Source organism: Oncorhynchus mykiss, chromosome 12, assembly GCF_013265735.2.
Source record: "Oncorhynchus mykiss isolate Arlee chromosome 12, USDA_OmykA_1.1, whole genome shotgun sequence".
Lineage (NCBI taxonomy): Eukaryota > Metazoa > Chordata > Actinopteri > Salmoniformes > Salmonidae > Oncorhynchus > Oncorhynchus mykiss.
Window position 1 is genome coordinate 48471352 of NC_048576.1, and position 20261 is coordinate 48491612.

The 20261-nt window shown below is 41.3% G+C and overlaps 1 protein-coding gene across 2 annotated transcripts in view; it reads left to right on the top strand.

Moving 5' to 3' along the window:
* Positions 1 to 20261, top strand: part of LOC110538905 (kin of IRRE-like protein 3) — a 300951-nt gene that overhangs the window by 189602 nt on the left and 91088 nt on the right. For both annotated transcript variants that reach the window (XM_036937674.1, XM_036937675.1), the window contains exons 4-5: positions 13006 to 13163; positions 15012 to 15162. In XM_036937674.1, coding sequence (XP_036793569.1) covers positions 13006 to 13163; positions 15012 to 15162 — 309 coding nt within the window. The remainder of the gene's footprint in view (positions 1 to 13005; positions 13164 to 15011; positions 15163 to 20261) is intronic.

A 20261-nucleotide genomic window follows, 5' to 3' on the forward strand; every position in this document is an offset into this window, starting at 1 on the left:
CTTCGGGTCTTCTTGAGTATGCCACTACAAGCTTGTCACACCTGTATTTGGGGAGTTTCTTCCATTCTTCTCCACAGATTCTCTCAAGCTCTGTCAAGTTGGATGGGGAGCATCGCTGCACAGCTATTTCCAGGTCTCTCCAGTCGGGTTCCCTCTGGCTGGGCCACTCAAGTACATTCAGAGACTTGTCCCGAAGCCACTCATGCAATGTATCGGCTGGTTTTCATTAAGGATCTCTCTGTACTTTGCTCTGTTCATATTTCTGTCGATCCTGACTAGTCTCTCCGTCCCTGCCGCTGAAAAACATCCCCACAGCATGATAATGCCTACACCATGCTTCACCATAGAGATGGTGCAGAGTTTCCTCCAGACATGATGCTTGGCATTCAGACCAAAGAGTTCAGTCTTGGTTTCATCTGATCAGAGAAAATTGTTTATCATGGTCTGAGAATATTTAGGTGCCCTCTGGCAAACTCCAAGCGGGCTGTCATGTGCCTTTTACTGAGCAGTGGCTTCTGTCTGGCCACTTTACCATAAAGGCCTGATTGATGGAGTGCTGCAGAGATGGTTGTACTTCTGGAAGTTTCTCCCATCTCCAAAGAGGAATTCTGGAGCTCTGTCAGAGTGACCATCAGGTTCTTGGTCACCTCCCTGACCAAGGTCCTTCTCCCCCGATTGCTCAGTTTTGCCTGGTGGCCAGCTCTAGGAAGAGTCTCGGTGGTTCCAAACTTCTTCTGTTTAAGAATGATTGAGGCCACTGTGTTCATGAGGACCTTCAATGCTGAAGAAATGTTTTGGTAGAAATGTTTTTGTGCCTTGACACAGTCCTGCTTCGGAGCTCTACGGAAAATTCCTTCGACCTCATGGCTTGGTTTTTGCGTTGACATGCACTGTCAACTGTGGGACCTTAGGTGTGTGCTTTTCCAAATCATGTCCAATCAATTGAATTTACCACAGGTGGACTCAAATTAAGTTGTAGAAGCATCTTAAGGATGATCATTGGAAACACGATGCGCCTGAGCTCAATTTCAAGTCTCATACTTATGTAAATAAGATATTTCTGTTTTTTATTTTTTGTAAATTTGCAAAAAAATCTAAAAAGCTGTTTTTGCTTTGTCATTGTGTGTTGATTAATGAGGGGGAAACATTTTTAATCCATTTTAGAATAAGGCTGTAATGTAACAAAATTAGGAAAAAGTCAAGAGGTCTGAATACTTTCCTAAATTCACTGTATGAGCCTTACTCTTGAAATTATGAGATAGGAAAGTAATGGAGCAAATCTCATTTAAAGATGTAGCCTACAAATATTTTTTTTGCAGCATATATAGCAGTGGTAGGCGGCTGCTACCAAATACGCATGAAGGAAACACTGGGTCTATATTTAGTAACCTGTTGAAATAATCTTCAGTTAATTTTCCTTTTGTTTCATACACAGCTAAAGACTACTCCACAAAGCTGAGGTTAATTAATGTCACCCCAGACTTCAGGAGTAAATATGAAGTAAGTTTGGCACCCAGGGAAAGACAAGAGAGAGTAAAGAGAGAGTGGAAGATGATAGAGCAATTAGAGTGAGGGGGTGAGCGAGGAAGAGAGTAGATAGAGGGTGGAAGAGAGGAGGAGAAAGTGCAGAGATGGAGGAAACAGAGAGAGAGCGGGTAAGATCAGAGAGAGAGGAGAGACACTTGAAGTGAGCAGTGGGGGGGGCAAGGAAAAGTGGTTGGAAATATGTTGACTACAGCCCCCATAAGCATTTAAGCCCATTTCAGGGAAGCAAAATATATATATAATAAGGCTTTCACCTGCTAAATAAATTCTGATAACGTCAATTTGAGACTTTTATTTTTTTAGAATCTAAAGGATAGAGTATCACTGATGTTTTTTTACTTCTTTAAAGTGAATTGAATTGAGGTGTTTCTCCAGTGTCATTCAATATATTTTAATTCAGAGCACCTAACTTAGAAAATTTAAGCATGTGTAAAGTACATACCCAATCTGCATCTTAAAATATCCTTGATGTTTCTCTTTAATGGATTTATTTTGCAACTAAGTGAAATTAGGGTGAAATATGCATGATTTGTGGCATTTTACCCCTTAAATACCCTGTAAACCCCGTTTAAGGGTATTAAGGTGTTTTGACATTTTAAATAACACCTGGTTTTGCACATAATTAATTTGAAAAATTAAGGACAAATTAAGGCACACATAATCCTGGACGCTGATTGGTTAAAACCGCTTTCCATCTGGTGTCTATTCCACAAGTTACCACTGGCTAAATCTATGACTTTGAAATGCCTATACACTCTGTTCCATCTCAGCCCAGCCAGACAATCTCCACTGTAAAAAGCATCTAGACATTATCTCCCATTTCTTTTAGACTAGCAATTGGTTTTCATAGCAGAGATTTGTATAAAACTTGAGGTCTGTCTCACTGACATTTGCAGCATTGTTCCATCATTAATTATTAAAATTCGATCTCCAGCAGTCCCAAAGCAATACATGTGTAGAGGTCGGGAGTCTGGACAAGATAGGCAGGCAGGCAGCTTTTTTCAGCCAATCGAAATAATCAGCTAGCATCATTTTTATGGACACACAAAGAAATGTCAATAGAAAATAGGTCAAACGAAATGAAATGCAGATAGTTTGCAGTCTTTCAAGCTTCAGTTTGAAGTGATTGGGCCAGTAGGAGGAACCCTTTCATCTGGTCTAAAATTACCCTGTGTAGGGTGCCGTCTTTCGGATGGGACGTTAACTTCTCTAGGGTAGGGGGCAGCATTTGGAATTTTGGATGAAACACGTGCCCAAATTAAACTGCCTTCCACTCAGGCCCAGAAGATAGGATATGCATATAATTGGTACATTTGGATAGAAAACACTCTAAAGTTTCCAAAAACTGTTAAAATAGTGTCTGTGAGTATAACAGAACTGATTTGGCAGGCGAAAACCTGAGAAAAATCCATTCAGGAAGTAGTATTTTTTGTGTGTGTAGTTTTCTATTCAGTGCCATTACAGTATCCATTGACGTAGGACTCAAATTGCAGTGCCCATGCTTTCCACTAGATGTCAACAGTCTTTAGAAATTGTTTCAGGCTTGTATTCTGAAAAATGAGGGAGTAAGAGCAGTCTGAATGAGTGGACACTGCCGTGTCACAGAGCTTTTTCATGCTCGCGACCAAGAGAGTGCCTTTCTTGTTTACCTTTTATATTGACAACGTTATTGTCCGGTTGAAATATTATTGATTATTTAGGCTAAAAACAATCTGAGAATTGAATATAAACATCGTTTGACATGTTTCTATGAACTTTACGGATACAATTTGGATTTTTTTGTCTGTTGTGACTGTGTTCGAGCCTGTGGATTAATGAAGAAAACGTGCGAACAAAACGGAGGCTTTTGGATATAAAGAGAGAGTTTATCGAACAAAAGGAACATTTATTGAATAAATGAATGTCTTCTGAGTGCAACCATATGAAGATCATCAAATGTAAGTGATTCATTTTCTCTCTATTTCTGACTTGTGTAACTCTTCTACTTGGCTGGTTCCGTGACTCGGTGGTTGGATTCACAAGAAGTTCATCTTTGAACCTATGTAAAATAGTTGTATCTTTTCTGAATTTTTATAATGAGTATTTCTGTATTTGAATTTGGTGCTCTGCAATCTCACTGGATGTTGGCCAGGTGGGACGCTAGCGTCCCTCATACCCTAGAGAGGTTAAATGGGTGTCCTGACTCTCTGTGGTCATTAAAGATCCCATGTCCATTATCATAAGAGTAGGAGTGTCCAGGCTAAATTTTCAATCTGGCCCTCATACCATCACGGTCACCTAATCATCCCCAGTTTACAATTGGCTCATTCATCCCCCCTCATCTCCCCTGTAACTCTTTCCCAGGTTGTTGCTGTAAATGATAATGTGTTCTCAGTCAACGTACATGGTAAAATAAAAAAAGATTGTGTGTTGTTGACTAGCTCCTCTGCACAACAGTGTCCTGACAAGAACGCACATGTTCTGTGCCAGGTGAAATCGCGCATCATTAAATCATTCTTATTAATGTTACGTCCTGACCTTAGTTCCCTTTTTATGTCTCTATTTTAGTTTGGTCAGGGCGTTGGGGTTGGGTTGGGGTGGGCATTCTATGTTTTGTGTTCTATGTTTTCTATTTCTATGTGTTTGGCCTGGTTTGGTTCCCAATCAGAGGCAGCTGGCTATTGTTGTCTCTGATTGAGAACCATACTTAGGCAGCCTGTTCTCCCACTATGGGTTGTGGGTAGTTATTTTCTGTTTAGTGTGTTTTGCAACTGACTGAGCTGTTTCGGTTGTTCTTTTGTTGCTTGTTTGATAGTGTTCAGTTTTACCATTAAAATGATGAACACTTACCACGCTGCACCCTGGTCCTCACCTTCTTCCACCAACGGCCGTTACAATTAATGTATCCAAATATATGTAACTTGGAAACAGCTTAAACAAATGCAAATGCAGCTACTTTGCTGCTATTCCCTCAATGCCGCTGTGTCGTCTCGGGTCTGACAACACCCATGCCTATATCCTCCAAACACAGTTGAATGCATGTCAAAGAGGAGCCAGTCTTTGTGTGGAATTAATCTGATCACACCTCATATGAAGGGCATCATTGTCTATTGCGTGTTAGTTAGCAGTGAATAACAAATGAATGGCCTCAAATACACATTAAGGAGTGAATAACATCTGAATATCCGAGAGGAGCCATTATTTGTGGGGAATGAATCTGGTTCTGGTCACACCTTGTATGATGTGCCTTATATACATTGTCTGTGACATGTTAATTAGCAGTGAATAACACCTTAATGAGGAATTATTGTGTTTTCAAGCATCCACAGATGGTGGATTGTGTAGGACTGGGTTTAACTCACTTCTCACCAGACCAATCAATCTGATTGATGTGTGGAATAACCCAAACCACCTCATCTTAACACATTGGAATCTTTGACAGGATACTGTAACTACTATCAGAATCTAGTCAGTCTAATTAATTCTGTGGATAACCCTCCTATTTACTACAACATATTTAATTGTAATGTTTTTGACGGATAAACTAATTTAAACATATTATTCCCATTTCCTCCTAATTAAAACTTGGCTAAAGGCTGTTGCCAGCTTTGAAATGTCTTTAGCAGTGATAACTTGTTAATTGCTTTAGATCTGTCATGGATTCACAGAGGAGGGATGGGAGGCATGGCCACAAGTATTTTTCTTCCTACTTCGTATTTGGCACAACAAATCCTTGCCGGCACGAGTGACTGAAAGAATGTCTTCATTCTCTTTCATTCTCCTCCTGCCTGTACATCAGTTGACATTGTGCCCCTCCGGAGTCTCCAGCCAGAGCGGTGAAACAAATTGTACCTTATCTCGGGCTCTGGGACCCATTACATTCCCCATTTTAATTAATCACAGTTTAATTAACTTCAGTGGCATCTCCCTTATCTGGAGAGGTAACATTCACTAACGCAAGGTGTTACGGCAAGTTCTCCTGCTGCGAATGTGACGCACAAAGACACAAATGCACTGCCAATCTCCTTCGGTGCTGTTTGTTGGCGGTGGAGACTTGGTACTGACTCTTTCAATTCGATTTCAAGCAAGTGAATGGGCTACAATGGCATGGATAAATGTGGGGAAAATGAGGGTGAAAGCCTAAAGAGGAGGTAGAAAACTTAGGCTGGTAGAAGAGAATTTGTCCCCAACCAAATCTCCAGAAGAAAACGTTTTCTCTCGCCTGCAATATCCTGCCCTGGACACGTTTTTATCTGGATGTTGGGCTGTGCGTGCCATACCATAGAACTTGTAGCGTAGAATGCAGCGTAGAACTTTCAAGAAGGATACGCCGACACCTCTGCATGTGTGTGCTAAGTGCATGCTAACAGCTGACGTGAAGAAGAGGATGTATTACGTCATCCATCTTAAAGTTTAGAGGGTGAGAGTGCGAGGGTGAAGGCACAAATGTGGCACTGCCAGTGAACCCACCATGAAAGTGATTAATCGGTCCCGGCCACCAATTCCTGGGAGGCGGCCATCTTAAGATCTCACAACCAGATCCAGGTACATTTGAAAATGGGTCACATTTTCCCCAAGTCATCCCTTCAGTTTATTTCCTAAATTAAATTGCTATTTCTTCCTGGCAATTTATTCCCCCATCTACAGAACTGAATGACTTTGGTCCCTCCCAAGGGGTCAGTGAATCAAGGGGAGAGAAAGAAAATGTAATTCGGTGACAAAAAACAAGGCTCTAGTGTGGAGAGAGAGAAATAGAGAAAGAACGGGAGAGAGGGAAGGGGAAGAGAGGGGGCTTTTTGCATCCAGCGGCAGTAATTAAAGGAGGGGTTGCTTAGTCCACCTCTATGTAGGCCAGCTCATGAGAAATCTATTGACTGGCCACGTTAAATCATCAATTTGGAACCATTAGGCTGTGCCACATTCACAAACATGGTAGAAATGATGATGGGGTTACTGGAAAGGAGGGCCCCATCTCTCTCTCTCTCCCTGTCACTCTCCCCCTCTCTCAACCCCCCCCCCCTCTCTCTTTCAATCTCTCTCGCTCTCTCTTCCCTTGCTCTCTCTGGGGTCTAACTTGGCTTCAGAGACCAAACATCACTGCTGATGTTGTGAATTAGGCCCGTGTAATGAGTCACGCGGTATTAGCTCCTTTGCCGACTTATTGCAAAGATGCCATCTGGTTCCCTCATTTCTGACATCACGGACGACACAACACAAGACCTGGGAGGGTGGGAGGGTGAACTCACTGCACTGGTCAGTATTTTATGTGGAGTTCCCAAGGCCTGTTGCATAGCTGTTTCACACCTCTAAAATGTGTGTGTGGTTGGTGTCACCTGATGCTCATCCAGAGTCTGATGCTGTGTCCCAAATGGGAGCCTATTCCCTATTTAGTGAAAACCTTTTTGTTTTACAAATAGAGAATAGGGTGCCATTTTGGATGTGGCCTAAGACAAGGAACGCAACAGCATGAAAAGTCAGGCAGGCAGTTGAGGACAGATGGCTAACAGTAGCGGCTTGTCTTAGATAATAATGTAAATGTGCTTGTTTATGATATGTTGTGCCAGTGACAGCTGTAGGGTTTGTTGATTTAGCATCACAGACCGAGAGATATTGAAAATGGTTCCCTGTATTGCACCAGTCGGCGCAGAAAGGAGCCCCATGAATTATTCACTGCATTTGGTTTGCTTTCAGTCTGTCTTGGTCAGAGTTTCAAATGGCACCCTATTCCCTATACGGTGTACTGCTATTGAACAGACACATTTGGTCCCAGGTCAAAAGTAGTGCACTAAATAGGGAATAGGGTGCCACAAATGAGACTGAAAGAAAACCAAATGCAGGTTGTCAACCTGACATTATTGCCTTCTTGCTGGTCTCATTAGTCGATAGAGAAGAAATAAAAACAAAAAGATGATTTTTCTTCCAACATCACAGTATAACACAGAGGATCACCACTGATTTGAAACCTGAGACTCCACCTTGTCAATAACAAATATAGTCCCCCTGTATACAGATGGTAAAATTAGAGTGGAAACTCAGGGAGGAAATTTCCCCATTATGACATGATTTTAGGGCACTGATAATGTATAAATATTAACTGGTACTCCACCATTGCATCACCTTCATGAAATGACTTAAAAATTACTTCAAATTTCAATGTGACCATTTATTCTCACTGCATCCGTTCAAGCTGTGGGGGATGTTTCACATTTTGGATCTTCAAGCAACGCCTTGATCTTCAGATTTGAAAATATTTGAAAAATGTATTGTGCAGATTTTGGTCAAGGTGAAGGTTGTTGTAGCCTGTACTTTATTTACACTTTTACTTTTTAAACTATTCTTAAAGTTACTTAAAAGTATATACAGTGAGCTCCAAAGTATTGGGACAGTGATTATAATAAAAAAATGTGGCTCTCTACTCCAGCTCTTGGATTTGAAATTATACAATGACTATGAAGTTAAAGTGCAGATTCTCAGCATTCATTTGAGGGTATTTTCATTGATACCGGGTGAACTGTTTAGAAATTACATCACTTTATGTACATAGTTCTCCTGAGAGAGCACATCACCAACAAACTAGAATGGTCCAAACACACCAAGCTGGTCATGAAGAGGGCACGACAAAGCCTATTCCACCTCAGGAAACTAAAAAGATTTGGCATGGGTCCTGAGATCCTGGTACGGCAATTGCTCGGCCTCCGACCGCAATGCACTACAGAGGGTAGTGCGTACGGCCCAGTATATCACTGGGGCTAAGCTGCCTGCCATCCAGGACCTCTACATTGTCAAAGACCCCAGCCACCCCAGTCATAGACTGTACTCTCTACTACCGCATGGCAAGCGGTACCGGAGTGCCAAGTCTAGGACAAAAAGGCTTCTCAACAGTTTTTACCCCCAAGCCATAAGACTCCTGAACAGGTAATCAAATGAAAACCCGGACTATTTCCATTGGAAAATAAGGAAAATAACCTCACACTCAACGTCAACAAAACTAAGGAGATGATTGTGGACTTCAGGAAACAGCAGGAAACAGCAGAGGGAACACCCCCCTATCCACATCCATGGAACAGTAGTGGAGAGGGTAGCAAGTTTTAAGTTCTTCGGCATACACATCACAGACAAACTGAATTGGTCCACTCACACAGACAGCATTGTGAAGAAGGCGCAGCAGCGCCTCTTCAACCTCAGGAGGCTGAAGAAATTCGGCTTGTCACCAAAAGCACTCACAAACTTCTACAGATGCACAATCGAGAGCATCCTGGCGGGCTGTATCACCGCCTGGTACGGCAACTGCTCCGCCCTCAACCGTAAGGCTCTCCAGAGGGTAGTGAGGTCTGCACAACGCATCACCGGGGGCAAACTACCTGCCCTCCAGGACACCTACACCACCCGATGTCACAGGAAGGCCATAAAGATCATCAAGGACATCAACCACCCGAGCCACTGCCTGTTCACCCCGCTATCATCCAGAAGGCGAGGTCAGTACAGGTGCATCAAAGCTGGGACCGAGAGACTGAAAAACAGCTTCTATCTCAAGGCCATCAGACTGTTAAACAGCCACCACTAACACTGAGTGGCTGCTGCCAACACACTGACACTGACTCAACTCCAGCCACTTTAATAATGGGAATTGATGGGAAATGATGTAAATATATCACTAGCCACTTTAAACAATGCTACCTTATATAATGTTACTTACCCTACATTATTCATCTCATATGCATACGTATATACTGTACTCTATATCATCGACTGTATCCTTATGTAATACATGTATCACTAGCCACTTTAACTATGCCACTTTGTTTACATACTCATCTCATATGTATATACTGTACTCGATACCATCTACTGTATCTTGCCTATGCTGCTCTGTACCATCACTCATTCATATATCCTTATGTACATATTCTTTATCCCCTTACACTGTGTACAAGACAGTAGTTTTGGAATTGTCAGTTCGATTACTTGTTATTACTGCATTGTCGGAACTAGAAGCACAAGCATTTCGCTACACTCGCATTAACATCTGCTAACCATGTGTATGTGACAAATAAAATTTGATTAGATTTGTTTTTAGATTTGTTTTTATTTCTTTGCTTACCTATTGTTCACCTGATACCATTTTTTCACTATTGGTTAGGGCCTGTAAGTAAGCATTTCACTGTAAGGCTCACGTGACAAATAAACTTTGAAGAAATAAAAACTTTGTCCACCCATTTTAGGACTATGTATTCACTTACATGTGTTTTAAAGTAGTCAAATGTTTAGTATTTGGTCCCATATTTCTAGCATGTAATGATTACATCAAGCTTGAGACTACAACATTTTTGGATGCATTTGCTGTTAGTTTTGGTTGTGTTTAATATTATTTTGTGCCCAATAGAAATGAATGATAAATAATGTATTGTGTCGTTTTATGAGTCACTTTTATGGTAAATAAGAATAGAATATGTTTCTAATTACTTATACATTAATGTTGATGCTACCATAATTATGGATAGTCCTGAATGAATCATGAATAATGACGAGTGAGAAAGTTACAGATGCACAAATATCATAGAACCAAGGCATGCTAACCTCTCACCATTTTTGGGGGGGGTATGATATTTGTGCTTCTGTAAATGCTCAATGCTTGAAATTGCACTATGCCACTGGGCTTCCACCATTTTAAAGTAGTTAACTGGGTGGGGATTCCTATGAGTTGGGAGCAATGAGCCAATGAAGAAGTGCAAGGTAGCCTAAATGGCGCTGCCCATGCTGTCACAAACGCTATAATGGCACAGATAGAAAGATGAGTCCTCTATCTATATTTATGGCCTGTTGTATTTGCCCTCTCGATGGTTATAATGGTCCCATGTGATCTCGCCTTCTCCCGGCGGCCTTTCATCTTTGAGGACGTTTCCATTGTTACAGCGGTCACTTGACTATCTTGTCAATATAATGGACAATCTTTGGCTCTACCAGTCTCATTGTAACTGTGCTGAACAAAGATGGCTGACAAAAGTGAAAGCAATTGCCATGGCTCTAATCAGTCCTCCCCCAGCTGTGAGGGATGAGTAATGAGCAAATAGGCCAAGTCATGCCCTAATGAAGTCAGCTAGCTCTCTCAAACTCCATCTCCATCACATACTCTTTCTCTAACTCTCCTGCTGCTGCCACCGTGCCGTATAAGGCATTTGTCTGCATGTAGCGAGCTATACCTCTCTCCTAATTTACCCCTGGGAGGGAAGAAAAACGGATGACGCTAATGAAGTGAAAGCAGCGAAGGCAGTAGTGGTGATAGAAGGCCGCGGTGGTGATGTCCAATGTCTAAGTATTGCACTGAAGTGGTGGTGATGACGATAGGCCTTATTTTGTATCTGTTTCATGTAATATGTTACATATGAAGTGTATGGAAGTGCATATTGAGCATGTTAAGGAGTGACAGAGAGATCATTGACAGATGCTGCTCTCTCTCTCCCCTTCTATCCCTTACTCTCTTTCTGCCAAGCACTCAGGATGTGCCAGCTTTATGTTGCCTTTGATTTAGGCGTGCCCCAGATCTGCTCTCTAATGAGCTGAGTGTTTAATCAATAATTCCCTGGAGTTTGAATACAAATCTAGGGTGATCAGAGCTGGTTTCACACAAGAATGTAAGTGTCATTAACGAGCTGGGATTCGGCGAAACTCTCCACCAACTAGCTACCCTCTTTCCTTCTGTCTTTCTTTCTGCCTTTCTTTCTTGCATTCTTTCTTTCTTTTCGTCTTTCTCTTGCATGAAAAGAGGCAGACTCTCTGGTTTCTGCTTCCTCTTTTGCCTCTGAGTAATCGCTCACCTGTGAGAAGTGTCAGACCACACAAAGCGGTAGCAGGGGTGAGGATGATGATGTATAGCCTCTATGCAACGCAATCTAAGCAAATTCCTACCACTGAATGTGTATTTGAAATGTAGGCTACTTGTTCATGATGATGTACAATATTTGGATTTGCGACTACGTTGAATTTATATACTTCAGCCCGCATGCTGCTCTGAAATGAAGTGTATTTTATTCTACAGTGCCTTCCGAAAGTATTCATACCCTTTGACTTATTCCACATGTTGTTGTGTTACAGCCTGAATTCATAATGCATTAAATATTTTTTTTTAAATCTTACCCATCTACACAAAATACTCCATAATGACAAAGTGAAAACACCTGGATTGTACAATATTTGCAACTCTAGTGTATTTGGCCTTGTGTTTTAGGTCATTGTCCTGCTGAAATGTGAATTTTTCTCCCAGTGTCTGTTGGAAAGCAAACAGCCAGGTTATCCTCTAGGATTTTGCCTGTGCTTGGCTCTATTCCATTTATTTTTATCCTAAAAAACTTGCAGATGACAAGCATACCCATAAAATGACGCAGCACCACCATTTTTGAAAATATGAAGAGTGGTACTCAGTGATGTGCTGTGTTGGATTTGACCCAAACATAATGCTTTGTGTTCAGGACATAAAATATGTTTTTTGCCACATTTGTTTTCAGTTTTACTTCCGTACCTTTATTTGTAATCAGTTCCTTCTTTTCACTCCTATCAAAGTTAGTATGGTGGAGTTACTACAATCTTGTTGATCCATTCTCACTTTTCTCCTATCACAGCCATTTAACTCTGTAACTGTTCAGAAGTCAAAATGTACCTCAAATTGAAATCTTTGAACGATATCCCTTCTCTTCTGCAACTGAGTTAGGAAGGACGCCTGTATATTTGCAGTGACTGGGTGTATTGATACACCATCCAAATTGTAATTAATAACTTCACCATCCTCAAAGGGATATTCAATGTCTGCTTATTTTTTTTTTTTTTACCCATCTACCAATATGTGCACTTCTTTGTGAGGCATTGGAAAACCTCCCTGGTCTTTGTGGTTGAATCTGTGTTAGAAATTCACTGCTCGACTGAGGGACCTGACAGATAATTGTATGTGTGGGGTACAGAGATTATGTTGTCGTTCAAAAATCATGTTAAACACGATATTGCAAACAACTTATTACGTGACTTGTTATACACATCTTTACTCCTGAACTTATCTTAACTTCCCATAACAAAGGGGTTGAATATACAACAAAATGTGGAAAAAGTCAAGCGGTGTCAATACTTTCTGAAGGCACTGCACATTTTCATCCCGGACTGAAACATCAGAAGTGTTGCCCTGAGTTGGTATGCAATGTCATAGCAATGCCTGTTTAAGGGATAGTTCATCGAAATTGCAAAACAACATATTGATTGCCTTTTACACTTGCATTGGTTTTGGGCCAAACATGCTGAAGATTTAGCATTTAGAGACCTAAGCAAACCTAAGCATGGATTGCTGTTTTACCATGTCTATAAACTGCTTACAGAGTAAAGAAACCAATATGTAATTTTGTTGTTTGGATGAACCGCTATTGTAAGTCTTTAACTGCTCTACAACAGTACAAATCTAACAGAAATTAATGCAAATAAATGGTTTATGGTACTCCACAGTTCCCCCTGATGACCCTGTGATTGTTGGGGCACCCGTGGTGAGCCTAAGGGCCGGCGACCCTCTCAACCTGACGTGCCACGCCGACAATGCCAAGCCTGCTGCCTCCATCATCTGGATTCGCAACGGGCAGGTCCTGAATGGCGCCATGTTCTCTAAGGTAAGGATGTTGACATGTCCCCTCCACATTCTAAAATTGCAGTTTTATAATTTCACTGTAGCTATGGATCTAGACTGGGTATGGTTTGGGCTAGTTTTGATTGATCTCTGCGCTGACCTGACTCTTTCAATAGGACATCGCTATTTCGTACATATTGAAACTAATTCAACACCTTAACCATTACACCAAGAGATTCAAACGGACTTATCAAGGTTGCTACAATGTCCCCTTCCTACGGAAAGAGCGCCCATCACTTTTCTATCTGCAGTCACTCATACCCAGACTTTGATGGTATCACAGTAACATCATCCCACTTCTGACACCAATGTATAGAATTCAGGGGTTTGCACTGACCAGAACTCCAGTGAATGTCAACCCGACACCATAGCTGTTACGCCAAGAGATCCAAACCTCTTCGCCACATGCATGTACTGTAGGTACTGTATTTATTAACGGACAAATTCAATACATACTAAGAAAACTGTTATTATAACTCTATACAAGACAGGAATCTAGATGTGTTGCACTAAAAAGTTTAAAAGGTGTATGCACTGAAATTAAGTTTACATAAATAAATTGATTGTGCACCTGAAATGTGTCTTTTGGACCGTGATAAGAGGTGTGCTCGCTCTTCCCTCACTTGGAGGAACCCTTCCCACTCTTCCTATCTTCCTCTCTTCTCCTGTCTTTACTCATCCTTTCCTCGAAGTGTCCTGAAAAAGGCCTCACTGTCAGTTTAATGGCAGCTGAGATTTTTTATTTGATTCACGGGGCAAGATGGAGCACTCACATTTTGCTTTAAACATGACAAAAAAAGAGAAAGCATTCCAACACTCCACATTATGGATGTGTTCATGGGCAATTTGTTCACTTTCTCAGCCCTGAGTAGGAAACGGAGAAGGTGAGAGGCGCGTTTAATCTTGCAGTGTGATCTTGCTCGTTCTGGGGTGAGTCTAACCCACACAAACTGACTGGAGGGCGCTCCCTTCACTCATTGTAAGACCATGATTTAGATGTTTTTGGCGTTTTGAAAAAAAGAGAGGACTATCTTGGGAAAATAATTATATTGGGATCTTGATGGTTAATAACTGACACGGATAGTGTATAGCTACTTTGTTAGTACTTAGTATCAGCATCTGTATAGAATCAAATCAATCAATCAAATTTATTTTATATAGCCCTTCGTACATCAGCTGATATCTCAAAGTGCTGTACAGAAACCCAGCCTAAAAGAACATTTATAGAACATTTGAAATGTGTCACATTTGATAGTGTTTGCATCATATTGATTACACGTCACACTGTTAGGATGTCAAGTCTTTTTGATTCATCTGAATCTGTTAACGGCTCCATTTTAGACTCATCAGGATAAATAACTTTGGAGACAGAGAACCAATATGTTTCATCTTCATCCAAGGATGAAGCTTGGTTTTGGAAAAACATACTTTGAGTCAGATCATGACTTGGCTTGGCATATCAAGGCATGCAAATAGAGGCAAACGATAGAGAGACGACTGATTCCATCTGTCCAGAAATCTTCAAAAAATGTACCACTAAACTCTGTGATATGTCATTACAAATATGTTACTACCACATTATTACTATGTAATTCAGGGTAAGCCATACTTGAGATTCATGAGGTTTGTATATATTGCATGATGTACTGTAAATCGATTGCCGCCCACCTACTGTATAACTTGCAATGGCAGTGTTATGTGCTTGCCTTATTTACTTTAGTTGCTCTCATCACTCTGGAAAAAGATGCTAAATGAACACATTGTAAATGTAATTGAAATAAGACATCTTGTAATGATACTAGCGATCTCTGTTCTTGCATTGTTTCCTCAGACACTGTTGCGGGATGAGCGAAGGGAGAGTACAGTCAGCTCACTCTACCTCTCTGCCTCCAACATCGAGACAGGCCAACAAATCACCTGTCGGGCCTCAAACAAGGCCTTGCCCAATGGGAAAGATGCCATTGTCACCATCGACATCCAACGTGAGTGCAGCGCCCCATATCTCACACAAAACTCATCCATTGGTCTATCTATTTGAACAATCAAACACTGTCTTTATCCTATTTCTACTGCAGAATTCTACCCCTAACATTGCACATGCTAACCCAACATCTCCAATATTTATTAACAATGTCTTTTGGAGGGTCCAAGGCTGGGTTTTGACAAACACTGTCGAAATGTGAATTCTATTAATTGCAGCACTTCCCATTCAAAGAATAATTAAGATATTTGTCTGGGAGCACAATGAAAGAGATAATGTGTTTGATGTCATGGTCTCAGCCAGTGAAAATCAATGTTAGTGTTTGCTATTTGATTCTTCCTGTGTGTGTGGCCATTGTGTGCACTTCTCTTTCTTTCTTTCTTGTGCTCAACCTGCCACTAATCATTTATCCGAAAATACTACCAAAAGAGATTCCTTCCGAATAGTGAAAAATAGGCCCCCTCTGTACAAAATGCAATTCTCAGAAGGTATTATTTGATTACTAAAACCATTTGACGTAAGTTAGGAATTTTGAACAAAGGCCTTTTGCGTCCCTCACAGCTCCTTCAAAGCTATTTTGACTAATAAAACTGAAATACTATTCAAGGATCCATTACGTTTGACAGCTCCATTCTTCCTCATTGTGCATTCTTTTTATTTTTGCGTCTCATCCAAAAGGAATCCTCTCCCCAAGCCTTGGCACGGGGAGAGACAGAAACAAGAGCGCTAACTGACTAGCTGTTGTTGTGTATACTGCCAGAGAGGGGCCTCATCATTTTGTCATGAAAAACAATGGCGCATTTTTCCCTCGCGGCAAGTCAACTGCTGTATAAAACAAATGTTTGATTCAGCTCTAGCTCTTTCTGTTTGGGTAGACTTGAGTTTGCCTGAAATAAAATTTATACATAGCAGGCAGCAGCAGGAGCAATAGTGGAGCAATAGTGATGCCATTTGTGCTCGAATCAATTTGGGTAATAAGGTGAAGGTGAATCTGATACCGATCGTAAGCGTAGCTCGTTTGATAGGAATGAACTGCAACAATGCAGAGTTGAGGACAGGACTCTCCCCAATACACCAATAGTGGTGAAAGAACAAAGCCCCCCAAGAGTAACACACTCTATTGGCATGGCAAAGCCGTAGGAATCAATTCTCCTCAGGATGGAAATGTTAGAGATGACTACCCCCCCCCCCCCCCCCCCCCCCCCCTCACCATAACAGACCGGGAAGAGCTTGAGCGATGGGTCTGCCTTTAGCACGCAGCATTAGCCTTACTGATTTCCGTGGGCCCACCTAAATGTGTCTCTTGTTTCACTTTGCATGTGCATTGAGCAGCAAAGGGAGGGGTGGGGGGTAAAATAAAACACAAGGAAGCAATTTAGAAAAGTGGAAAGCCAGACATAAGCCACTAGCCACAGGCTCCCCTGTTACCGAGGATGGGGGAATGGAAACAGGTGTTCGATGAATAAGTGATGACAGCGCGTGGCGAGGAGAAGAGGCCACGAGGCTCGTAGGGGTCCTCGGGGGGGCGCTGACTGCCACAAGGAGAGCCCTACTGTCACAGTAGCCAGTTAATATTGATGAGAGGCAGCTGGTTTGGGTGACGGTGGTGGGCGGTGTGGAAAGAAGCACACACACAAACACATGCCCCATAATGCATTGGGTAGAGGGCAGACAAACACGGGGGAGGAGGGTTAGCTTGGGACAAGGGGCCCATCTTGTTGGCCACTCAAATCACGTCAGACATTCTCTTACTGCTCGCAAGGGTGTTTTGATGGAGTATTAGCATATTTCTCCTAGCTCTCTGTCTATGTGAATGTGTTCCTGACCACCTGAATATCTGTGGTGGTCCACTATGCAGTAGAAATTAACACTGTAGGGTTTCATGTCTCATGGGTTTCATGACCACATCTTTATAACAATTCAATATTGATGAGATGGTAGACCATGTATCTAGAGTGCAATCATCTCAACACACACTCCCATGATGCTCTTCGGCACAACACCAATACACATCTCCTCCCAACCTACTCAAATTGTCCCCATTATGAACCACAATTATGAACAAACTTACAAGCAAGTATCTTGGTGCCGTCTATCTCTCATAGGGTAACGGTGGTCAACGTTGCTCTCAATAACAATGTCTTTAGACTGTGGTGTAGGCATTTGAGTAGCCTGTGTCACAGTCTCGTCACATCCTTGAGTGGGTACGGCTGATTCAGTGTCCTGAGAACGTGCCTGTGAGTCCCTATGTGACCACTGCTGGGTCAAGGTGTCACCCAGTAACAGTTCTGGACCATACAGGACTGGCGGTTCTTTCGGTGTGGCTTTACTCAACAGTAACGGATCTGTGTGCCTTTTTCAGATGACATTCTATGCAGTCTTAACAGTGTAGGACACAGTCTGAGCAATGTCTGTAGCAGCAACCCACTTTGGTCCGTTGAGGTAGTTCCTGGTTAAGACAATTTCTCTTGGATTGAAAGGGCTGTCCTTTGCTCTCAGTTCACAATATTTGACTTGACTCTCCTATTGACGGCGTAATGTCTCTTTTGCTTTCGGAGGTTTGAGAAGGTCAAAGCTTGCATGTAGATCTCTCTTCATGAGTAATGAGGAATGTTCTTGTATTTGTATTTGTATTTATTATGGCTCCCCAGCTACTCTTCCTGGGGTCCAGCAAAATAAAGGCAGTTTATACAATTTTAAAAACATTACAACACATTCACAGATTTCACGACACACTGTGTGCCCTCAGGCCCCTACTCTACCACTACCACATATCTACAGTACAAAATCCATGTAGGATAGAAGGACGCTGTTCAAGCGTTGGTGCAGTATCCCTTGACCCTGAGACGCTTTCAATGCATGTTTCATGGTCTGTACCAGGGCTTGGAACCAGTTCTGGGAACAGAACTGAAAACCTGAAAAAATTGACATTTTTCAAGGAACAGAAACATAACCTGGAACAAAAGTGATCCATACTGTTCCTGAACAGAAGCGTTATTTTAAAAAACATGGGAACCAGTTAATAACCAGTTATTTTAGATTCCAGGCATTTTTTTCCAGTCCCACAACAAAATGCAACAAATTTCCTATGCAAAGCCTTCACTCTGTCCCTCAGAAACATATTCCAGTGTCTGCCTGCAAGCTCAAATCTTTGCCTGTGCTCCGAAGCATAGGCTACTGACTATACTGACGTTACATTGGAACTTGATTCAGAAGATAGGGAGAGAGATTTTTAATTAGCTAGGATGAGATGACGGCAGTGGGAAGGTAGGCCCCTAATGTCATGTAATCTAAGAAAGAAGTTGTAGGGAGCCAGTAGATTGCAATTGACTTTAGTGAACTATTAACAGAATATATTTACAAAAGAATACATATAGGAGCAGTCAGCGTGGTACATCAGGATGCACAACTGCAATGCGTTTCGACTACTACAGTCTTCCTCAAGCAGTATTGAGCTAGAGAAGAATGGATTAACTTTTTCAATGCAAGTTAAGAATACTATAGGCCTAGTTATCACATTTCACATTGGATTGATTAATTTCAAAAATGTAAGATGGGTTTTTAATTCTGGTACAGCCCTACAAACACAAGCTGGTTAGCTAGCTAGTTCAAGCACATTCAAAGTTACTCCATAGAAGCCGCTCCTCCTAAGTATAATTCTGAGGACCTAATTCATATAATGCATGTCATAAAAAGATGCCCAGCGTTTCAAGCCTCCCCCTCAACCATCTCTCGCTCTTTCCACACCTGCAAAATTTCAGTTGCATCTTGCTCCATAGTCTTTGTCTGTGCATCATGCTTGAAAACAACTAGCTTGCCAGCTCTTTCTGCAATGACTGATGAAGTAATTTAATTAGCTAATTGTAAAAAACTTGATTTCACAGGTTAAACCTCTTGAGTGTAGGGGGCAGTATTTTGATGTTTGGATGAAAAACGTACCCAAATTAAACTGCCTATCTTTCGGGCCCAGAATCTAGAATATGCATATACTTGTCAGATTAGGATAGAAAACACAGTTTCCAAAACTGTCAAAATATTGTCTGTGAGTATAACAGAACTGATATTGCAGGCGAAAACCTGAGGAAAATCCAACTCGGAAGTGGCTTCTATTTTGAAAGCTCCCTGTTCCATAGCCTGCCTTCACTCCATTTAAAGGGATATCAACCTGATACCTTTTCCTATGGCTTCCCTATGGCGTGAACAGTCATTACACATAGTTTCAGGCTTTTATTTTGAAAAATGAGCGAGAAAGATCGCATCGTCATTGTATGGCTGGGTGCCAGCAGCGTTTTGTATGCGCAACAGCTTGGAGCAGGCATATTCTCTCTCTCTCCTATTGAAGAAGCTACATTCCAGGTTGATATATTATCGATTATATATTGTAAAAACAACCTGAGGATTGATTATAAAAAAACATTTGAAATGTTTCTATGAACATTTTGAATTTTCGTCTGCAATGTCGTGACCGCTGAAGCCTGTGGATTTCTGAACATAACGCGCCAACCAAATGTAGGTATTTATGGAACCAAAGGAACATTTATTGTGTAACTGGGAGTCTCTTGAGTGCAAACATCCGAAGATCATCAAAGGTAAGCAATTTAATTTATTGCTTTTCTGACTTTCGTGACCAATCTACTTGGCTGCTAGCTGTTTGTAATATTTTGTCTACTGAGAGAAATGTCCTTACATAAACGCTTGGTATGCTTTCGCCGAAAAGATTTATTGAAATCAAGCTAAGCTGTGTTTTGCTATATTGCACTTGTGATTTCATGAAAAGTAAGTAGGTGTGGCGATCCGATGGCTACTGAAAATCTTATTTTGGCTGATATGCCCTCAATTTTCATTTTGGAACAGATTGTGAGTTAATCATTAATGAAGCAAAGACATGATTTAATTAGTGCCAGAGAAACCAAGATGGAGGACGGAACACAGCAATGTAGATCACCTCAAGATAAAAACGTAATATTCAATATCGGTAAATTAGACAAAATATTAGCACTTCATAATCTGGTGGGTAAAAACCTTAAATCTGGATAACAACACAAAACAAATCATAAAACTAGAGAAATGTATCAACAAATACTACGAAAACAAACAACC